Source organism: Sceloporus occidentalis, unplaced genomic scaffold, assembly GCF_023333645.1.
Source record: "Sceloporus occidentalis isolate IW3139 unplaced genomic scaffold, rSceOcc1.0.p SCAF_3, whole genome shotgun sequence".
Classification (NCBI taxonomy): domain Eukaryota; kingdom Metazoa; phylum Chordata; class Lepidosauria; order Squamata; family Phrynosomatidae; genus Sceloporus; species Sceloporus occidentalis.
This window is the reverse complement of record NW_028316983.1, coordinates 242,779,579-242,798,740: the sequence shown is the minus strand read 5'-3', so window position 1 is coordinate 242,798,740 and position 19,162 is coordinate 242,779,579. Positions and strand designations below refer to the sequence as shown.

At 39.7% G+C, this 19,162-nt stretch overlaps 1 protein-coding gene across 18 annotated transcripts in view; it reads left to right on the top strand.

The window, feature by feature from the left end:
- Positions 1-19,162, top strand: part of PTK2 (protein tyrosine kinase 2) — a 261,623-nt gene that overhangs the window by 201,150 nt on the left and 41,311 nt on the right. For all 18 annotated transcript variants that reach the window (XM_089518030.1, XM_089518031.1, XM_089518023.1 and 15 more), the window contains 5 exons: positions 437-552; positions 1,778-1,878; positions 3,310-3,399; positions 9,321-9,525; positions 17,196-17,307. In XM_089518030.1, the coding sequence (XP_089374156.1) occupies positions 437-552; positions 1,778-1,878; positions 3,310-3,399; positions 9,321-9,525; positions 17,196-17,307 (624 nt within the window). The remainder of the gene's footprint in view (positions 1-436; positions 553-1,777; positions 1,879-3,309; positions 3,400-9,320; positions 9,526-17,195; positions 17,308-19,162) is intronic.

The following is a 19,162-nucleotide window of genomic DNA, read 5'->3' as shown; positions in this document are numbered from 1 at the left end:
AATATACCCCCAAAAAAGTATAAATTCCAAATAGCAAACTTCAATTTTGCCATTTTGTATAAGGAACACTATTTCACTATGCCATGGGTCGGGTCTTGAGCATCCCCTGATTTTGGTATCCACAAGGAGTCCTGGAACCAAACTTCAGCAGATAACAACAGCCTACTGTATAAAACATCGGTAGGCAGGGGAGAAAGTGGAGCAAAAGAGAGCAAAACAACCAAGTAAACATTGAGCCTTGTGAGTAGATATAGAAAGTCAAGGGAGACGATAAAATATTAAACCGAAGGAGTGGGGACTGAATAGATTTCCCACCCATTAGTCATGGCTGGTCCAGAACACTAAATAAGCCCTACACTGGAAATGTTATAGGAAGTCCTGCTTAGATTTGTCAGTGTTTAGTCTGGTTTTTTTCCTCTTTCCTTCATCCATAAAGCTGAGATCATTCCTGCAAGTAAGAAAATACAGCTTGGATCTGGCATCTTTGATATTGTATGCTTATCAACTTAGTACAGCACTTGCCTACCTGGAGAGCAAACGATTTGTACATAGGTAAGACAACCAATAGAATGTATGCAATTTTAGTCTTAGTGACACCAGAATATATCTCTGGTTGTCTGGTTTCAGCTGTGTTGAGTGCTGGATATACTGGTTGGGGGGTATGCTTTCAGTCTGAAACTGCATTCTCATATTGCCCAGGACTAGCTTGACTCGCTTTAATAAAAGAATTAACATTTGTAAAAAAAAAAAATCCACAAATCCTCTACTTGTTTGCATCTTTGATGTATCATTTCCATTATTAATGTTATTTGTTGAGAATCCAGTCTCCATGCAAGAGACTTGGCAAAGAGTGACATCTGCTGGGCTGCTGCCTTTACTGTTTGTTTTTTTAAAATATTTGCATTGACTGAGAAAGCAGGTTTATGAAATCTTCTGGTGCTTTGCAAATGCCAATTTGCTTTGCAAAAGCCTCAGGCGGTTATTTTCTTAAATAAAGAGTAAAAAGAATATGAACTTAACTATGTTTTTATTGTAATTAAATTGCAATCCAGTGGACAGAAACAACTGGACTCTATTTGTGAGCAATCATGAGAGTGTGGATAATGTTGCATTAAATACAGTTGGGTCTCCTCTTCCACCGTCTTGCTATCCATGGATTGGAGCATCTGCAGATGACCCGATTCTGTTCTCCCCGGTGGCAGTCTGTGCATGTGGCTGCACCAATGTGGTCACACACATGTTGCACCACCAATGGGCAGAACAGGGCTTGAGGTCCCATGGGTTTTGCTATCCATGGGAGGGTGTCCAGAACAGAACCCCCATGATATGAAGAGCCAATTGTGTAGATGACAGAACCACTGAGAATACTTGGAATTTAGAAATTACTTTTGAGTGTTTAAGGCACTTTATATCTCCATTATGAGATAAATCAGTTGTAATATCTGAGACTAATAAAATGGCTTGTCTAATTAGCTTGCTTATGAGTTCATAGAAGGGGAAATCCTAATAAGGGGGTGTTCCTGATCTATAACTTGCAAGATAAAGAAGATGAAGTACCCCTTCATTCTACCAACATCTGGAGGATCGCAAATTGTTTAGCCTTGCTATACTATATTTTGTAAAATTAATGTACTTGTTATCTTTTCCAAAAGCTGAAAATAGAGTGGGATTTGCAAGGGAGGAGACTTAAAAACTGTGTGGTTAAATGTATCCATTCTACTAGTGCTGTGATGTCTTAAATTCTTAAAAAGGAATAAATGTTTTTCTCCTCTGACAGAGATATTGCTGCTAGAAATGTGCTGGTGTCTTCCACAGACTGTGTGAAATTGGGTGACTTTGGTTTGTCCAGATACATGGAAGATAGTACATATTATAAAGGTAAAGAAATATGATGTTCACAAAGCCGGAGACTGCTGGTCAAAAGGATAATCTGAAATATTATTTGTGTGTGAACTGAAAAATATCAAAGCAATTACACGTGAAGGAACATTTTCATTGAGAAAAACAATACTGAAAATCATGAACCCTCTCTATTTGTAATAATGATTTACTTTGATATCATTATTATTATCTTTACAGTACCCTTTGGCAAAAATCAGTTTCTAGTGGCTATTAGCCAGTGTAGTAAATGTTCTGAATTTTATATCATGGAGAAAGTTCAAGTGGACTAGTGTTCTTTGTTCTATCTCAAAATATCTTATAGATTGGCATAAAATAGGGCCTCTGCTATATCTCTATTAACACAGTTTTATAAATCATACATTTGATTACATTTGGTAACACTTTGCAAAAGTACATTAGACAGTTGTGCTCCTCCCATGTTTTGTTTGTCATTAAATTATTAAAATTTATCAACAGGAGTTGTAGGCACTGTCCACTCCCTGTGCCACATGTGGCCTTTGGACCACACTTTTGTGGCCCCTGAAGCCCCCATCCTAGCCTCCAGAAGCACCCGGGACCTTGTACTACTGCCAAATACCTCATTTTTCATCTGCAGCCCCTCTCTGACTGGTGACAGGAAGTGATGGGATAGCACTTTGAGGAACATAAGCCTTTTCAGCGGGACAGCAGAGGAATTTTTGGAATTGGAAATTTTATATTGTTGAGGGATGGAATCCATAGGGGACCTGGGGAGAATTGGCCCTTAGTCCCCACACAGTTACTCATGCCTGCAGTAAGTGAGTAAAGCCTGATTCAGTTATTAGGTAACTGCCTAGTATATTTTACCACCAGTCTCCTCCCCTTTGAAAATTTCATCTTTTCTTAGAATTGCTCACCAGGTTTATCACAGTTAATGGTGAGAAAAAGGAGCTAATTAATTCTGACCTCTTTGGCTTTTGTGTTGTATATGCAAAACCACATTCAGCTCCTGGCCAAAACATGATGAAAAATGAATTTGGTAGTTTGAAACAAGGAGGGATGCATGTATGTACCAAAGAGATTAAATGGCAGCAAGGCCTTCTACAAGTCATTTATAATAGGGTAGCATGCAAGAGTGCAGTAGGAGCACAATAGAATGACAGCCAAGAGGGCAGTGTAATCAGCACTGGCTGTGATTCAGAACAGTATGGCTTTATAGGTTTTCAGCCCTTGTTGTTAGTTATTCTAACAATGATGGTGGACAAAGGCAGTTTGCTCAGTCCTTGTCTTTTTGCCCTGCAGAAGTCTCAATAACACTGATTCACCCCCCTTTGAAACGTGGCAGAAAATAATAATTGCAGCGGGCCAGTAAGATTGTTAACTGTGCTTTTGGAAATAGTCGACAGTATAATTAATAAGGGGCAAATTGTTGTCTTCTTCATCCTGTAGCTTCCAAAGGAAAATTGCCCATCAAGTGGATGGCTCCGGAGTCCATCAACTTCCGACGTTTTACCTCAGCCAGCGATGTCTGGATGTTTGGTAAGTAATTATTACTTTTCTAGTGGAAGGGAGTGTAGGCTTTTGCTACTGTTCATTTTACACTAGCAAATTCCACAGTGTGAGCAAAAAGATGGAGAGTTTGTAGTTGAAAAGGGATTTTGAGATGTAACATGTTTCTGTGGATTTGGTACAAAGACACCAATTATATCCTCTTCTCAGTTGTTAACAGGGAGGCTGGGCTACTTAGTGTCAGGGTGGACACTAAGTGCTTTCCCTGTAGCCCATCCGCAAGTACAGCACGTTTATTTATCTCATAGATGTAAATGATAAATGTTCTCTCTTATATGAGAGCAGTGATACAATTGTGCCAGAGTTAAATCTGCTGCATGATGATCCCAGTAATTTAGGCTCAGTGGATCCTAAGGGTTCCACTCTCCTGTGAAGATCAAATTAAAAGTCTGGAGTGATTGTCAGATCCACCACATCACACTTAATCTCTTTTGTCGGCTGTGTCTCTTTTATCAGCTGTGCTGACCTCTGTCTGTTGCTGCAAAATAGATCTATTACACATGCTTGTGTGTTTCCACATTGAACTACAGTAATATTTCATAAGCAGTATGAAGTCTGTTCTGGAAACTTTTTTATATTGAATGTAGTGGCCTGCCTATGTGGAATTTTCTCTGTATTTTTCTTATTTTTGACTAGCTGCATATGTCAGCTTGCCTCTGGGCTGTGTACAGAGGGCTGGTATTTGACCTTTAAAGCACTAGACAGCTTGGATCTTAATCATTTGAGCAAATGCCTCTCCCAGATGAATCCCTGGAGCAGTTATGAGGAAGTGTTGTTCCTGGTTCCATCTCAGATTGATTCTGTAGCAAGAGCAAGGCTGGTTTTTTTTTTTGGGGGGGGCAGCCTCTATGCTCTAGAACCCTCTACTGGAGGTGCTTTGTTCAGTGTACCCCTTACTATGTTTTCTGTAGGCAACCCAAAATAATTTTCAGCAGGCCTTTGGTGTTAGATGGTAGTTTGCATCCTGTTCCTTGTAGGAATTGTGATTTGTTGTATCCATGTTATTAGAGGCTGTCTTTATTGTTTTGGTTTGTAAAACTGTATGACATTTTATGGATAGCAGCACATTTTAAAACTGTCCTGCCCTGTCATGTACGTTTGCCAATCAGAAGTATTGTGGGTTTTTTGGTCATACTTAACTTGTGACTCAATAATATGTGTATATTTGTTTGTGCCCATATGTAAGTAAATAGGCAGACACACAGAGAGATGAGGGAGGGTTTCTTATTTGTCTTAAGCAATTCATCCCATATAATTATCATGCTGAACCAGAAGTCAGGTTTATGTTGGTTTAAGCCTGTCGTTACCAGCAGAGGAAGAGTACAGTGCAAATGAACTAGTTTCTTTCTTCTTCGATGTTCATAAAAATTACACTCTACTGCAGTTGGAGTATTCTTTCTTCAGTAATGTTCTTTTTTAAATTAGGGCATAGGAAAGGCATTTGAGCAGAAAGTCCCAGCTGTTTTAGCAGCTCCACAGGGATTTTTTGTTGTTGTTGGACTACACATGTTAGCATAGTTTCAACTGAAACTATTTTATCTTTAGTAAACTCCCCCCCCCCCCTTTGTTGAAACTTAACCTCAGACTAAAATGATGTAAAGAATTATCAACAAGTAAGAACAAGCCTGTGGAAATTAAGAATGATCTTATCATGATGAGTTGGCTGGTAGACGGATCAGCTAAACCTTGGTTGATGATCTGAAAGGTCCTGTCTTACATGCCTTTATTGGCCTTACCCAGACAAGAGAGAAACAGAAGCATATTGAACCATCCACTGGATCTGCATGTGCTTGCTTACTTATTGATTGATTAAAATATTTATACCCCACCCTTTATCAGGGGGTCTCAGAACAGCTTACAGATGACATGAAAATAGGTTAAATAGGTGAAAAACAGTAAGAAAGTATAAATCAGCCAGAAACATTAAATATCATAGAATCATAGAATCGTAGAGTTGGAAGAGACCACAAGGGGCATCCAGTCCAATGTCCTGCCATGCAGGAACTCTCAATCAAAGCATCCCGACAGATGGCCATCCAGCATCTGCTTAAATACCTCCAAAGAAGGAGAATCCACCACACTCCGAGGGAGTTTGTTCCACTGTCGAACAGGCCTTACTGTCAGGAAGTCCTTCCTAATGTTGAGGTGGAATCTCTTTTTCTGCAGCTTGCATCCATTGTTCCGGGTCCTGTTCTCTGGAGCAGCAGAAAACAAGCTTGCTACCTCCTCAATATGACACCCCTTCAAATATTTAAACAGGGCTATCATATCACCTTTTTCCAGGGTAAACATCTCCAGTTCCCTAAGTCGTTACTCATAGGACATGGTTTCCAGACCCTTCACCATTTTAGTTGCCCTCCTTTGGACACGCTTCAGTTTCTCAATGTCTTTTTTGAATTGTGCCCAGAACTGGACACAGTATTCCAGGTGGGGCCTGACCAAAGCAGAATATAGTGGCACTATTACTTCCCTTGATCTAGACACTATACTTTTATTGATGCAGCCTAAAATTGCATTGGCCTTTTTAGCTTCCGCATCACACTGTTGACTCATGTTCAATTTGTGGTCTGCTTGGACTCCTAGATCCCTTTCACATGTAGTTTCATTCAGCCAGGTGTCTCCCATCCTATATCTGTTCATTTCATTTTTCCGCCCTAAGTGCAGTACCTTACATTTCTCTGTGTTGAATTTCATTTTGTTAGCTTTGGCCCAGCTTTCTAGTCTATTCAGGTTGTTTTGAATTTGGATCCTGTCCTCTGGGGTGTTAGCTAGGCCTCCTAATTTGGTTTCATCTGCAAATTTGATAAGTATGCCCCCAATTCTGCCATCCAAGTCATTGATAAAGATGTTGAATAGCACTGGGCCCAGAACAGAGCCCTGTGGGACCCCACTGGTCACTTCCCTCCTGGATGAAAATGAGCCATTGTTGAGCACCCTTTGGCTTCGGCCAGCCAACCAGTTACAAATCCATGTAACAGTTACTTTGTCTAACCCACATTTTACAAGCTTGTTTGCAAGAATGTCATGGGAAACCTGATCCAGAATTCCAAAGTATTTCAAAAACCATCCCCCCCCCCCCCCCATGGGTGGCCAAGATAGAGACATTTTTGCTTTCTGATGGTTCAGTATATACAGACTTTGTTCCATGCACAAAATTATTAACAATACTGTATCAATTACCTTCAGGCTTTGTGTACAACGTGCCTATGAAACATACAGTAAATAAATTTTGTGTTTAGATTTGGGTCCCATCTCCAGGATGTCTCATTATATACATATATGCAAATACTGGTATTCTGATACCCCCCCCCCAATAAACCCCCACACATGTGAAATCCAAAACAGTCCAGGTTACAAGTATTTTGGATAAGGGAGACTCAACCTGTTTAATGAATTTAACACATTTTTAAAATGTTAAAAGCTTTTAAAACTATGACATTCTTAGGTTGAATTGATAAGAACCAAAGACTTTGGTGAACTCCCAGGCTTTAACCAAGTCATGTCTGAATGACATGGGTGTTGGTGCCATTTAGGCCTCCATGGGGGGAGCATTCCATAGTTGGGGTGCCAGGGCTGAGAAGGTCCTCTCCCCTGTTACTACATAGAGTTTTGACTTCACTGGTGAGACATGGAAGGTCTCCTCTCTCCACCCCCCACCAGCAGATCTTAATCCTGGGGCAGGCACATATGGGAAGTGGCACTTGAGGTTGTAAGAGGTATTGAGGTTTCAAGCTGTTTAGGGCTTTAAATGTAATCACAAGCACATTGAATTCAGATTGAAAACATATAGGCATCCAGTACAGGTCTTTTAAATCATTCTATGCTGAAGATGCCAGCCACAGATGCTGGCGAAACGTCATGAAGAAAATTTTCTAGAAAATGACCACATAGCCCGAAAAACCCATATATATATATGATATTCCAGACAGCAGGTGAGCTGCTGCATTTTGTACTAGCTGCAGCTTCTGAAGGGATTATCACATGGAGACTTACCATCCTTGAAACTTCGCTAAATCGTCAGTAAAGCGCGAGCGTGTGATCACCGTTATGCAGAGAAATGGCTGCTCTGCGACTACTTTAATGATGGGATGCCTCTATGACAATTTAATCATGGGGGAGAAGCGCCACCGGTGATCACACCCTCATGCTGTACTGACAATTTAGCGGCATTTCAGGGACGGTCAGCCTCTGTGTGATAATCCCTTGAGTCTTCTTTGAGTCTTCTTTAAGGGTAGCTGTACATAGAGCACATTACAGTAGTCTATTTGGGAGGTTACTGGCACTAGGTTATCTCTGTCCAAGAACAGCCATAGCTGGTACACCAGTTGAAGCTGCTTCCAGGAACTCCAAGCCAGAGTTCACTTGGGCCTCCAGTGTCAGGGATAGATCTGTGAGCACTTTTGAGAGTTGTATCTGCTCCTTCAGGGAGATTGCAACCCAATCGAAAACAGGCTGTTTACCCACTTCCTGGACCCAAGAACTGCCTATCCACAGAGCCTCTGTCTTACCTTATGTCAGCCTCAAAAAGATTGTTTGACAATAGGTGATTCTTTAAGTTACTGAGGGTTGCATGATGGCTGTCATGTCCAAATTTCCTAGGAAGATACCCACCTGACCTAAAATTGTTAAATTGTTCTTTGCCATTCTTCACACTGAACTTACAGAAGGGGGGTTGGGGGTGGATCATTCCTGGCTACTGTATCTGTTAAGGAAAGTATCCTAACATAAATACCCCCCCCCAATGATTTGCTTCTTCACTTGGAAAAAAACCCCAAGGAATAGTATGATGACACGTACTGCAGAAACAAACCTTCCTTTTATTTTGATAACTAGGCTGCACCTAAAGAAGAGGGGTTTTTTTTTCCTTTATGGATCAAGGGCATATGGGAAAGTTGTTTGATTTTCTTAAAAAGCAAGATGCTTTTTCTACCTTTCATAGAAAGTACAAATAATGAGATAAAGTTACCTCTGGTATCCCTTCCAAAAGGAATCCACCTCTGTGATTAAACAGTTTTTCAAGCAGCACAGGTTGTCTACAGTTAAATGGTAATTTGTGCTTTATTCTGCTCTCATTAATGTTATTTGGCCTCTTGCTGTTGTAAAAGAAACGACGTTTTCATATTTGGTATAGCAGCTTCCCTTGACTGTAGTTTCTGCTAGTGTGCATACTGTCTCCCAAGATATTTGACCTGCATATTTGGTAAGGTAAAAGGCAGTAGAATAGGTGGGTCGACTCAATTAAGGAAGCCACAGCCCTGAGTTTTCAAGACCTGGGCAGGACTGGTGATAACAGGGTGACTTGGAGGGCTCTTATTTATAGGGTCACCATAAGTCAAAGTCAACTTGGTCCCTATTAACAACAATTCATCTCCCTATCTCCCTCTATAAAATTAGTTTATATGCTTACATGGGCTGTACTAGGCAGGGGGCAGAATTGTCATTATGAGAGAACAGTCCTCAGAAATACTGTCAATAAAATGAGGAGATCTTCTTTTAATAGAGCCTGGAACTTGTGAATATTAGATGACAAGTTTAGTAGAGATGAAATTTTCAAAGCAAAAGCTGTGAAAGTGAACCTAACTGTCTATTCTTCCATTACAATAATCTTTTCTAACCTGGTGTAGATCAACAGTTTTGAACAAAAGCTATCTTAGTTTCTGACAACTGGCCATACTTGTCTGGGCTGATGGAAGACTTTTGGTGTAGGATTGCCCAAAGCCAATGAAATTCAACTTATTATTGCTAGATGACTGAATCACCCCACTATCTAGCTATCTATTTGAGGGGAAATCCTTTCTGATACTTGATTACCACACTATTTAATCCTGGTACATTACCAGATACTCTGTTTTCTAAAACATTTTACTCTTTTTTTAAATAAAACTTCCCAGGTGTGTGCATGTGGGAAATTTTAATGCATGGGATAAAGCCCTTTCAGGGTGTGAAGAACAACGATGTGATTGGCCGAATTGAAAATGGTGAGCGGTTACCAATGCCTCCCAACTGCCCTCCCACTCTCTACAGCCTTATGACCAAATGTTGGGCGTATGACCCCAGCCGTCGGCCAAGATTTACAGAACTTAAAGCTCAGCTCAAGTAAGTATACCATTCATGTATGCTCACATCTGATATTTTATGCTAAGCTTTCTCTAACAAAAAATGTCTTTTGAAAGATTGTTTTCAGGGTAGCTGGAGATGTGGTGCTCTTCTCATGCAAACCAAATTTTTATAAAATGATGATTACCACTTGGAATTTCACAATCTAAAATTAAGGCTATAAAAATAAACCATTTTGGAAGATCTGATTCCAATAATAACAGTATCATGATGTTCTGCTTTATAACTTTTCATCAATGTGTGTAAGGCTCATTGAATTTATTGCATATTTCTGAAGAAGGTATTCTGTTTTGATTGCCTATCTCTTTTTTCCTCCACACATCCCCCAACTCTTATATACGGGCCAACTGGCTTGTTTCTGGAGGTTCACTGGTTGATTACTTACTACTTATAATTTTTGCAGAGAAGGCTGTACACTGTAATTAAATTTGACCATGCAGACTGTAGACTATGTTCTTGTGAAGATTGCATCTTGAAAAAATCAAGTCTTTACAGAGGTTGGATGTGCACCCAGTTTTGTACCCACCATTAGGGAGGGAATGTGGTTCATCTCAAAATGGCCTGCCCCACATGTCTGTTTGAAACAACTAAAACAAAGCCTTGGATCTTGGTCAGAGAACCCAAATAGATAAACACTGGAAGAGGTGGACTGAAAGAGATTCCAGAGTATAGTTTTTTTGTGGGTTTTTCTGGCTATGTGGCCATGTTCTATAAGAGTTTATTCCTGATGTTTCGCCAGCATCTGTGGCTGGCATTCTTTATTCTCTGAAGATGCCAGCCACGGATGCTGGCGAAACGTCAGGAAGAAACTCTTATAGAACATAGTCACATAGCCCAAAAAACTCACAAAAAACTATGGATGCTGGCCATGACAGTCTTCAACTTCATATTCCAGTGTATGAACTTTTTTCTTTTTTTTCTACAAACAGCTTCTGTTTCTTTCCTACTCTGCGTAAAGATTTGTTGAACCCACTTTTACTCCATAAAGGCCATGTCAGCCCTTTTAGCTGGAAATGCTGGGGATTCTGATCAGATTAGGCAACCTTGGACAGTCATAGAAAAGCATGTCTCAAATTTTATAGTCCCATACACTTACAAAATCCCATTGTTTCCCAGTTGTTTAAAATATTTTCTTCTCTGCATTTTCTATTATCTTTATTTTATTTTCTTGGATACTTTCCAGGATATAATAGTTTTTGCTTGCTGTACCTGTGTATCTGTATCTGACTCAGTGGAGCAGCAGAGAAATTAGCAATTTTATAAATGTGTAAGGATAATAAAATAAGATAAAATTAAATTACAATTAAATTAAATAAATAGAAAATCTTCATGAGCAGCTAGGATTCTTTACCTTAGGGAGAGAGCTCTTTTTGTGAGTTTGGCATGTTTGGGCTTCTGATTTTGGGAGGGCAGCAAAAGGTGAGGAGCTGAACCATCATTTTAAACCTCTCTTCCCTGCCTGCAGGGACACTTTTGAGGGGGAAAGCCTTTGATGTTTTATGCAACCAATGACCTCTTCCATTGTGAGCAGCATAACATGAGCATTAGCTGTTCTCTCCTGCTCTCCCATGTCTCTGGTGATAGAAAGGTATGCCAGGAATTGTTAAATTTAGAGAGAGGAGAGATGATACTGTAATCAAGGCCAGCATCTACCTTGGTTATGGCCTTAAACCACTGGTCTTCTGCTGAGCACAACTTAAAGTGGGTTGTTTCAAGTACATCACCCTACTACCAATTTCTTTTCTTTCTCTTTTGTTTTGTTTTGTTTTGATTTGATTTCTATATTTATTTCAAACAGTTTAGGTCCTACTGGTCCATCTTTGCAATTCAAAAGATGATTTATTGCAATAAAAATAAAAGTAATTGTAATAAATCATAAAGGTCAAAGAAGAAAATATCTAAGGCCCGAAACAGATAAGCCAAAAGAAGCAGCTTCCAGCCTCTTCAGGAGCGTGGCATTCCAATGATGCATGCCCCCAAAGTGGGTGGAAGCTGTTCTGAGACAGCCAAATGTGGCCCAAAGCCACTGGAAAAGGGAATGGCAAAAGGCCGCTTCTGCTGGCAGCTGGCTTTGGGACCATGGTGTCAGCCCGCTTTGTGAGCAGGCTGTGTGGTCACTGCAGTCCCAGCCTGATTGTGGCTAAAATGGCCAGAAGTCACTGCTTGTCCCCTGTCTGCTTTGGGCCTATGTTTTCAAACTCCTGTCATGTAGATTGACCTTTAGTGGTGAAATGGGAAGAGTAGCTTTCTTCCTTAATTTGCCTTACTGCTCTGGCTTCTTTCAAACTGCACAATTATGGTACTATGATTCCATGTTAACTGCCAGGGTTAAATCCTGTGGATTCCTGTGTTCATTAGTTTGGTAAGGCAGTAGAGCTCCTGTGATGGAAATTCTGAATACTGCAAGAAACCTAAAATCCCAGGATTCTGTAGGATGTTAAAGTAAAATCGTGTTCCACTTTAAAGTTAAAGGATGTTAAACTGAAAAGGCCCCTAGGGAGTTGTCCTCCTTCATTGTCCTTTTGCCAACAGAAGTACATTTGGAAGAACTGTAATTAACTCTTCCATCCTTAGATAAGAAAGATCACTATGAATATCACTTTTGTGAAGATAAAATGAGGCTTATGAGGAATAGTTTGCTAAGAAAATCATGCCTCCTCAGTAATCTAGATTAAGATGAACATTTACTCATATCCAACTCTGCTGTTCCACTCTACCACACTAGTCTGAGAAACAGTGAGAAGATTTCAGTCTAGAAAATAGAGAAGTGATTCCATTTGGGCCAAAGAGTGCATTGTGTGGTATAAGTGGGGTTAGCTAGAATAGTGATATTATGCTTGAAAATTCATCTGAATGGCTACTTCAAATTGAATATCTAAGCTTTTCTAGGGAAATGAAATGTATGCCTGCAAGCAGCTTTAACATCTGGCAGAGGCAAGCAGCATGACAAGACATGCCCCTTGACTAATTTACTGACTGACTGACTTACTCTACTACAAATAATGTTCAGTTTGGGAAAATATGGCTCAATCTGACTTCTGTGACCTCCTGTGAATTCGAGCATTAAAATGTGAGGAGTGCCTTCAAGCAGCTGTATAACGTTAGTCAAAAATATCTCAAGAAGCTGTACTGTTTCCATCTATGGGCTGACCCTCCCAGTTGCCAAACAAAGGGAGTTTTATTTGTTATTTTTAATCCTTCACTCGAAGCAGATTCAAGCTTCTCACAAGCCCTCTTTAGGCATTCTTCAAAAAGACTTTAGCTGAAGACACATGAATGCATGTCCCAGTCACTTCTTGTTCACTCCTGACCCTGCTGTGGTGGCAAGTAAGGTCTGCAAGAAGAATGTTATCATGTTCAGTAGTCCTAATGAACCAAAGTTCTTAGTTGTATAGAGCAGCACAAGAAGTTCAGTTCATCTCCATTCGAGACTTAGCCTGTCAGCTTGAGAACAAGGCAAAGAGTTCTCATCCCCAGCTCCCTCCATGCATTCAGTTATTTCATCTCACACACACTTTTTCTGTTTACAGAAAATGCTTCATTTCAACTAATCAGGATTTTGGGACAGGGTTGTCTTGATGCTTCTGATTTGAAACGCTTGTTGCGAGTCATAAAGTGATTTTGAGCTTGTGCTAAATATCTTTCTCTTACAGCTAACCCCCAGATGTGATTACAGATTCACTCCACAGTGCCATTTGAAAGAATGCCCTTAGGATGAAGATGCAGGGAGTATGCTAGAAGCTAAAACCTAAGTTGGAGTGGTTTTCTGGCAGTGGGCAGTAGTCTGCTCTCCTATGCAAGTTCTCAGCTATAAAAGGCAAACTTTAGCCCATGGCCCACTAATTCTCTATCTTTGGAAAGGCTGTTTTAAAAGTAAGGCTGTTCTGCAGCTTCTCTCTATTTAGAAAATAGTTTCAAAACCTCATTGCTCCAAAATCTGTTTTGGAGGAACAATGGCAGAGTCCATGTTAATACCTTCGTGAGACATGTACTTAGAAATACATGGCTACTCTTAAAGAAACAGGAAAAGCCTAAATTTGAAAGTGAAAAATATCATGAATTCTTGCTACATCTGTTTAGACTTAATTTTTCCAAGGCAAATGTCAGAGACATCATAGCGATGAGTAGAGATAAATGGCTAGGCATGTGGCTAAGAATGCAGGATTCCCTTTTAGCTGGCAGCAAGTAGGCGTTCTTGTGACTCTGCATGTTTGTCATGGTCATGCCTGTAGTCTCTCTCTTCTGTTTATGACTGTTTTAAGACAACAAGCCCATACTTTCTTTGCTTGTCTCCAAGTTCGTTCTATTCTTTAAAAATAAATGAGGCACACAGCAAAATCAAGTTTTGGGGTTTGCTGTTGTGTGCAGTTTAGAGTTAGCATGGAATGGCTCATAAAATAAAACTGTTTCTGGGATCTTGGTGGCTATCATGAACGTTGAAAAAGATACTACAAATCTCTTTGCTTTGAAGAAGGAAAATGAAATGGGACTTTCTCACTTCATTTCCATAAATTAACTTCATATACCCTAATAGAATATTTTAATTCTCTGCAATCTTGTTTTGCTAAGGAATTATTATTATTATTATTATACTTTATTTATTTAGTGCTGTAGATTTACACACTGTCCTCCCACATTCAACTTGTGCAAAAGTTTGAGTTTCTCCAGCTCTTCTCTACCCTTTTTCTTGCTGGCAGTAATGGACTGGATGAGGTAAAACAGATTGAAACTGAATCCAGACAAAACGGATGTACTCGTGGTAGCAGCCCCGAACCCAGGTATAGGGATACAACCTCCAGTCCTAGATGGGGTCACACTCTCTTTCAAGGACTGTGTGCGAACAGTCTGGAGGTGTTCCTACATCTGTCGCTCTAGGTGACAAATCAGGTAAATGCAAGAGTCAGGAGCACCTGTTATCAGCTTTGGCTGATATGCCAACTGCACCTTTTTCTGGAAGTTAGGGATCTTGAAACCGTGGTACATGTGCTGGTAACCTCCCGTCCTGATTTCTGTAATGCACTCTACATGGGGCTACCCTCGTGCTTGGTCCGGAAAATTCAACTAGTACAGAATATGGCAGCCAGATTGGTCTCAGGTACATCCAGAAGAGACCATATAACACCAATCTTAACATCACTTCACTGGCTGCCCATTAGTTTCCACCCCAGTACAAGGTGTTGGTTATCCGCTTTAAAGCCCTCAGTGGCTTAGGTCCAAGCTATCTCCTGGACCGCCTTCTTCTGTACACTCCACCCCATGCACTTAGGTCCTCTGGGAGGAACTTGCTTCAACTTTTAAAAATTAGATTGTCTCCAACCTCCTAGAGGACCTTTTCAGCCATCGCTCCCAGATTATGGAACAGCCTGCCAGAAGAGATCCATCATATTACCACCTTAAACAGCTTTTAAAAAGCTGTTAAGATGGATCTCTTCCAGCAGGCCTTTCCTAGATAGATATCCGGCCACCGAAAAGAAGACCCAAGTAGTTGACCTCTGACTGGCTACAGTTACTGTTTATTGAATATTTATTACTATTGTTTTTAAGTATGTTTTAATTGTAATTGGTTTAATTGTATTTTAGGGGTGGGGGTGGGACTAGGGGTTATGTTATGGAATGTATATTTCAATGTTGTAAGCTGCCCTGATTGCGTTACACAGAAGGGCGGGATAAAAATAAATTTTATTATGTATGTATGTATGTATTTATTTATTTATTTATTGCTTCAAGATTACACATCAGAAAAATATGCACTATTTTGCTGTGAAGAGAACCAGAATGATGTAGTGGTTTGAGCGTTGAAGTATGACTGGAAACCAGGGTTTGGATCCTCATTCAGCTATAGAAATCCACTGGGTTATCATGGGTAGATCACACTCTCTCTCAGCCTCAGAGAAAGGCAAAGGCAAGGCCCCTCTGCACACATCTCACCAAGATAACCCCATGATAGGTTTGTCTTACAGTTTCCATGAGTCAGAAATGACTTGAAGGCACATAACGAGGGTTTTGTGGTAGTGAGGTGTGTGAGTTTGAAGCCTACTGAGTGATGAACTAAGAGCCCTAGTGGCGCAGTGGTTAAATGCCTGTACTGCAGCCACTCATAAAGCACAAGGTTATGAGTTCAGTAGCAGCTCAGTCCTTCCATCCTTCCATAAGTCTCTAAAATGAGTACCCATCTTGTTGGGGGCAATTAGCTTACATATTGTAAACCGCTTAGGGAGTGCTTAAGTGCAGTGATAAGCAGTATAGAAATGTACTTCCTATTGCCATGAACTGAGATTGCAGGGCAGCATATTCAAAATTCACATATTTTCACCAACCAAATGAAATGAATGACTATCTGGGATTCTGCCTCCTCCACCTTTGTAAAAGCTGTGGCTTGGTTTGATGTTTGGCAGAGCAACAAAGCAGAATCTAATAGCCAATCAAGGAGGAATTTACTTTTTGAAATGAGTAATAGACTAAAGCAGCAGATCTCAGGCCTTTCATTATTTATTCCAGGCAGTTAAGTGGAGGAGCTTGACAAAGAAGAAGAAAAAAAGAAGGATGTAGATTCTGAGCAGCCTTTGAGAAACTTCTGACTGGCATCCAAAGTTCAGGGCTTGCTCCAGTGCCAAATTGATTAGCTTGCTGCTCTAGGGAGTCCAAAGTGGAAATGGATCAGATCAGCGTTGAACTCCTAAGAATACATATAACATAGGATTTTGTAGATGTTGTAGTTGCCTCTCCAGTTAATCGCCTGGAATTAATAAGAAAGCAGTATCCCAAGTTTTTTCAAGATGGCTAATATCCAAGCTTGGTAATTTGCAATGTGGGAAAGGAGGAGGGAATTTCTGAGGCAGCAACAAATCTGCAAGTAATCACTTTAAGTGTCAAAGAAGTGGTAAGTATTGAAGGAATAATGATTAAGACCCTTTCTTATTTAGTGAGTAATGTTTTTCTCTTGTTTCCTTTTAGGAGCCAAGCAATTATCATAGTTTTTGTTGAGTTGAATTTGTGTACTGTAAAGGGTTAAAAGTGAGCTATAACATTTTGGATTTGGTCTTTAAAAATCTGCGATGATAGTTCCCAGTTGAATAGATGATCTGTCTGTCTATTCATAAAAGAGAGAATGAAAGTCTGATGCTTGTTTCTGACTTTTCAGAAATGCAGCAGTCTTATTTTCCGTGTTGAGTATGAATGTTTTCAAGCAAGTATGTGCTTGATTAATTGCCTCAGTATAATTACACTGGTGCCATTAGATCAAAAGGAATTTGAATGAGAATGTGTGTGTGTGTGTGTGTGTGTGTGTGTGTGTGTGTGTGTATGATGTTCTTCTGGGGAATCACCCATAAATTTCTAAATATATCTTCTATTGCCATATGTCTTGGTTTTTAAAGAGTCTTATGTTTCAATACCCAGTTGCTAATTTTGCAAAGGCATGTTCCCCCCCCCCGCCTCCACTTCCCCTCCCCATTATTAGCCTTATACAGTCTAACCATTTCTATTGCTGTCTAAAAAGAAGACATATTTGTCTAGCAAATTCCTTACTAGTCTGCAGTCTGGAACCATTGGTTTGGGGAATGTGCTTGGAGGAGACTTGAGGACGACATCTATTACACTCTGAGCCAGAATGTCATTTATCTTCAGTGCAACATTTATCTTCCCCTTAGTACAATACTGGAGGAAGAGAAGCTGCAGCAGGAGGAACGAATGAGAATGGAATCAAGGCGGCAAGTCACAGTGTCCTGGGATTCTGGAGGATCAGATGAGGCTCCTCCCAAGGTATTACAGATGGTTTTTCCTTTATACTAAAACAGTGTAACTGCTTTATTCTCTTAGCTTGTTAACAGAAGAAGAAGCAACTCATAGGACACCTATTAAGAGAGAGCCTCTGAATCAGTATTGTTAGAATCCAGGTAACATTGGTTTTGTTTTTTTTTCTTTTAAAAACATAACCAAAACATTTCTGTCAATCATTGCAGAGGTACTAAAGGAAAGCATACTAAAAACTGCAGAAGTAGAAAGAAGTGCAAAATAATTGCTGCTCAGTTCTCATGACATCTGTCTCATGACGTTTTAAACAGAGAAACATTTCCAACATTAAGGATAAGGATTTAATAGATGAAAAATACATACTATGGTGCAGTGCAAGAAAACACTATACAAACTATGTTCAACATATATAACAACTAATAATTTATTAACTGAAATCTGGAAAATAACCCTTGTTCTAATTAATCTCTACTCACAGTGTATTTCTATTTCAGTCCTTCAGATTTTTTCTTGTTAGCTATATCTCTGTAACGTGACGATGGTCCTTGGCAAGTTCTTAAATTAAATTTGATGCAGTTGGGATGCTGATAGGTAGACAGCATCTTTAACACTTATATTTTCACCTTTAGATTCTCTCCTCTCAGGGAGTACACTGCTTGTGATTATATTGTTTTGCCTAAGGATCAAACATTTTTCTTTGTACCCAGTCTGTCTTTTCATACATTACTAACTGGTGAGAGTCCTTGACATTCAGAAAGTTATGTTTATGACATAATAATGAATCATTTAGAAATGGGTTCATTGCATTCTATTTTATCTTGCGACAAATTCCTTACTGTATATATAATGAGACCATTTGCTGATGATTTGCTTCAATTTGTTTGCGCTCCAAGCCTCAGCATTACTTTTGATTGCTGCTGCTCATCACATTTCTTTTCCTGACATGCTTTTTTCCAGTCACTTTCCAAAATGTGTTTTTATAAACCTCTGTGCCAGGACAAGCCTGGGTCATAGGAACTCTTCTCAGGTCCTTTACATGATTTAAAAATAGTTGAATGTAAGAAAATGTCCAGGACAGAGGACATCAGGATGCCAAGGCATATAGATGGTTTTTGGTTTTTTTAAACGTAATTTTGTTAAATGTTAAAGCTGCTGGTCATTGATGATTATGTTTTTGGACCCAAGAAGTGTTCCTGGGGTTTTTAATTTTTTTGTAAGGGGAAAACTGTATGTATTGCCAAACGATATGTATTGCCATCACAATACCTGGCCCTCTGTTCAATGGTTGTTATTGTTTCATGCCTTCATGTCATATCACCTATCACAGAGTCTTGACAAGACAAGATTTTTATGTATTGATATGATTTTGATTTATTTGTTTGTTTTATATTTATATATGCTTTCCTTTCAAATGGGCCTCAAAGTGGCAAGTTTATAGTTCGCCAGTGGTTTATTTGTATATTAGGATAGTCCCAAAAATCTAGTCCAAAAAGGTTCCTAATACACTCATTGAGCAATGAGTGTATTATCCCGTATACATGAATACATGAATGCCACATGCTTAAAAACACATGACTGTTCTTTACATGTTAGGGTGTTCGCTATTACAAAAGCTGATATATATTCAATGATAAAAATGTGAATGATCTGCCAGCCTATGAGGATTTGATTCAAGCAGGCTGGCAAGGGCTGAAGCTTTGCACCACATCCCATATTGAATCCCTGCCATCCCTAGTGAAAAAAGAGTTTTAGATAACTGGCCTGAAAAAACCTTCTAGCCATCTGTTGTGGGTGCTTTGATTGTGTATTCCTGCATAGCAGGGGATTGTACTTGGCGGCCTTTGACATCTCTTCCAACTCTGTG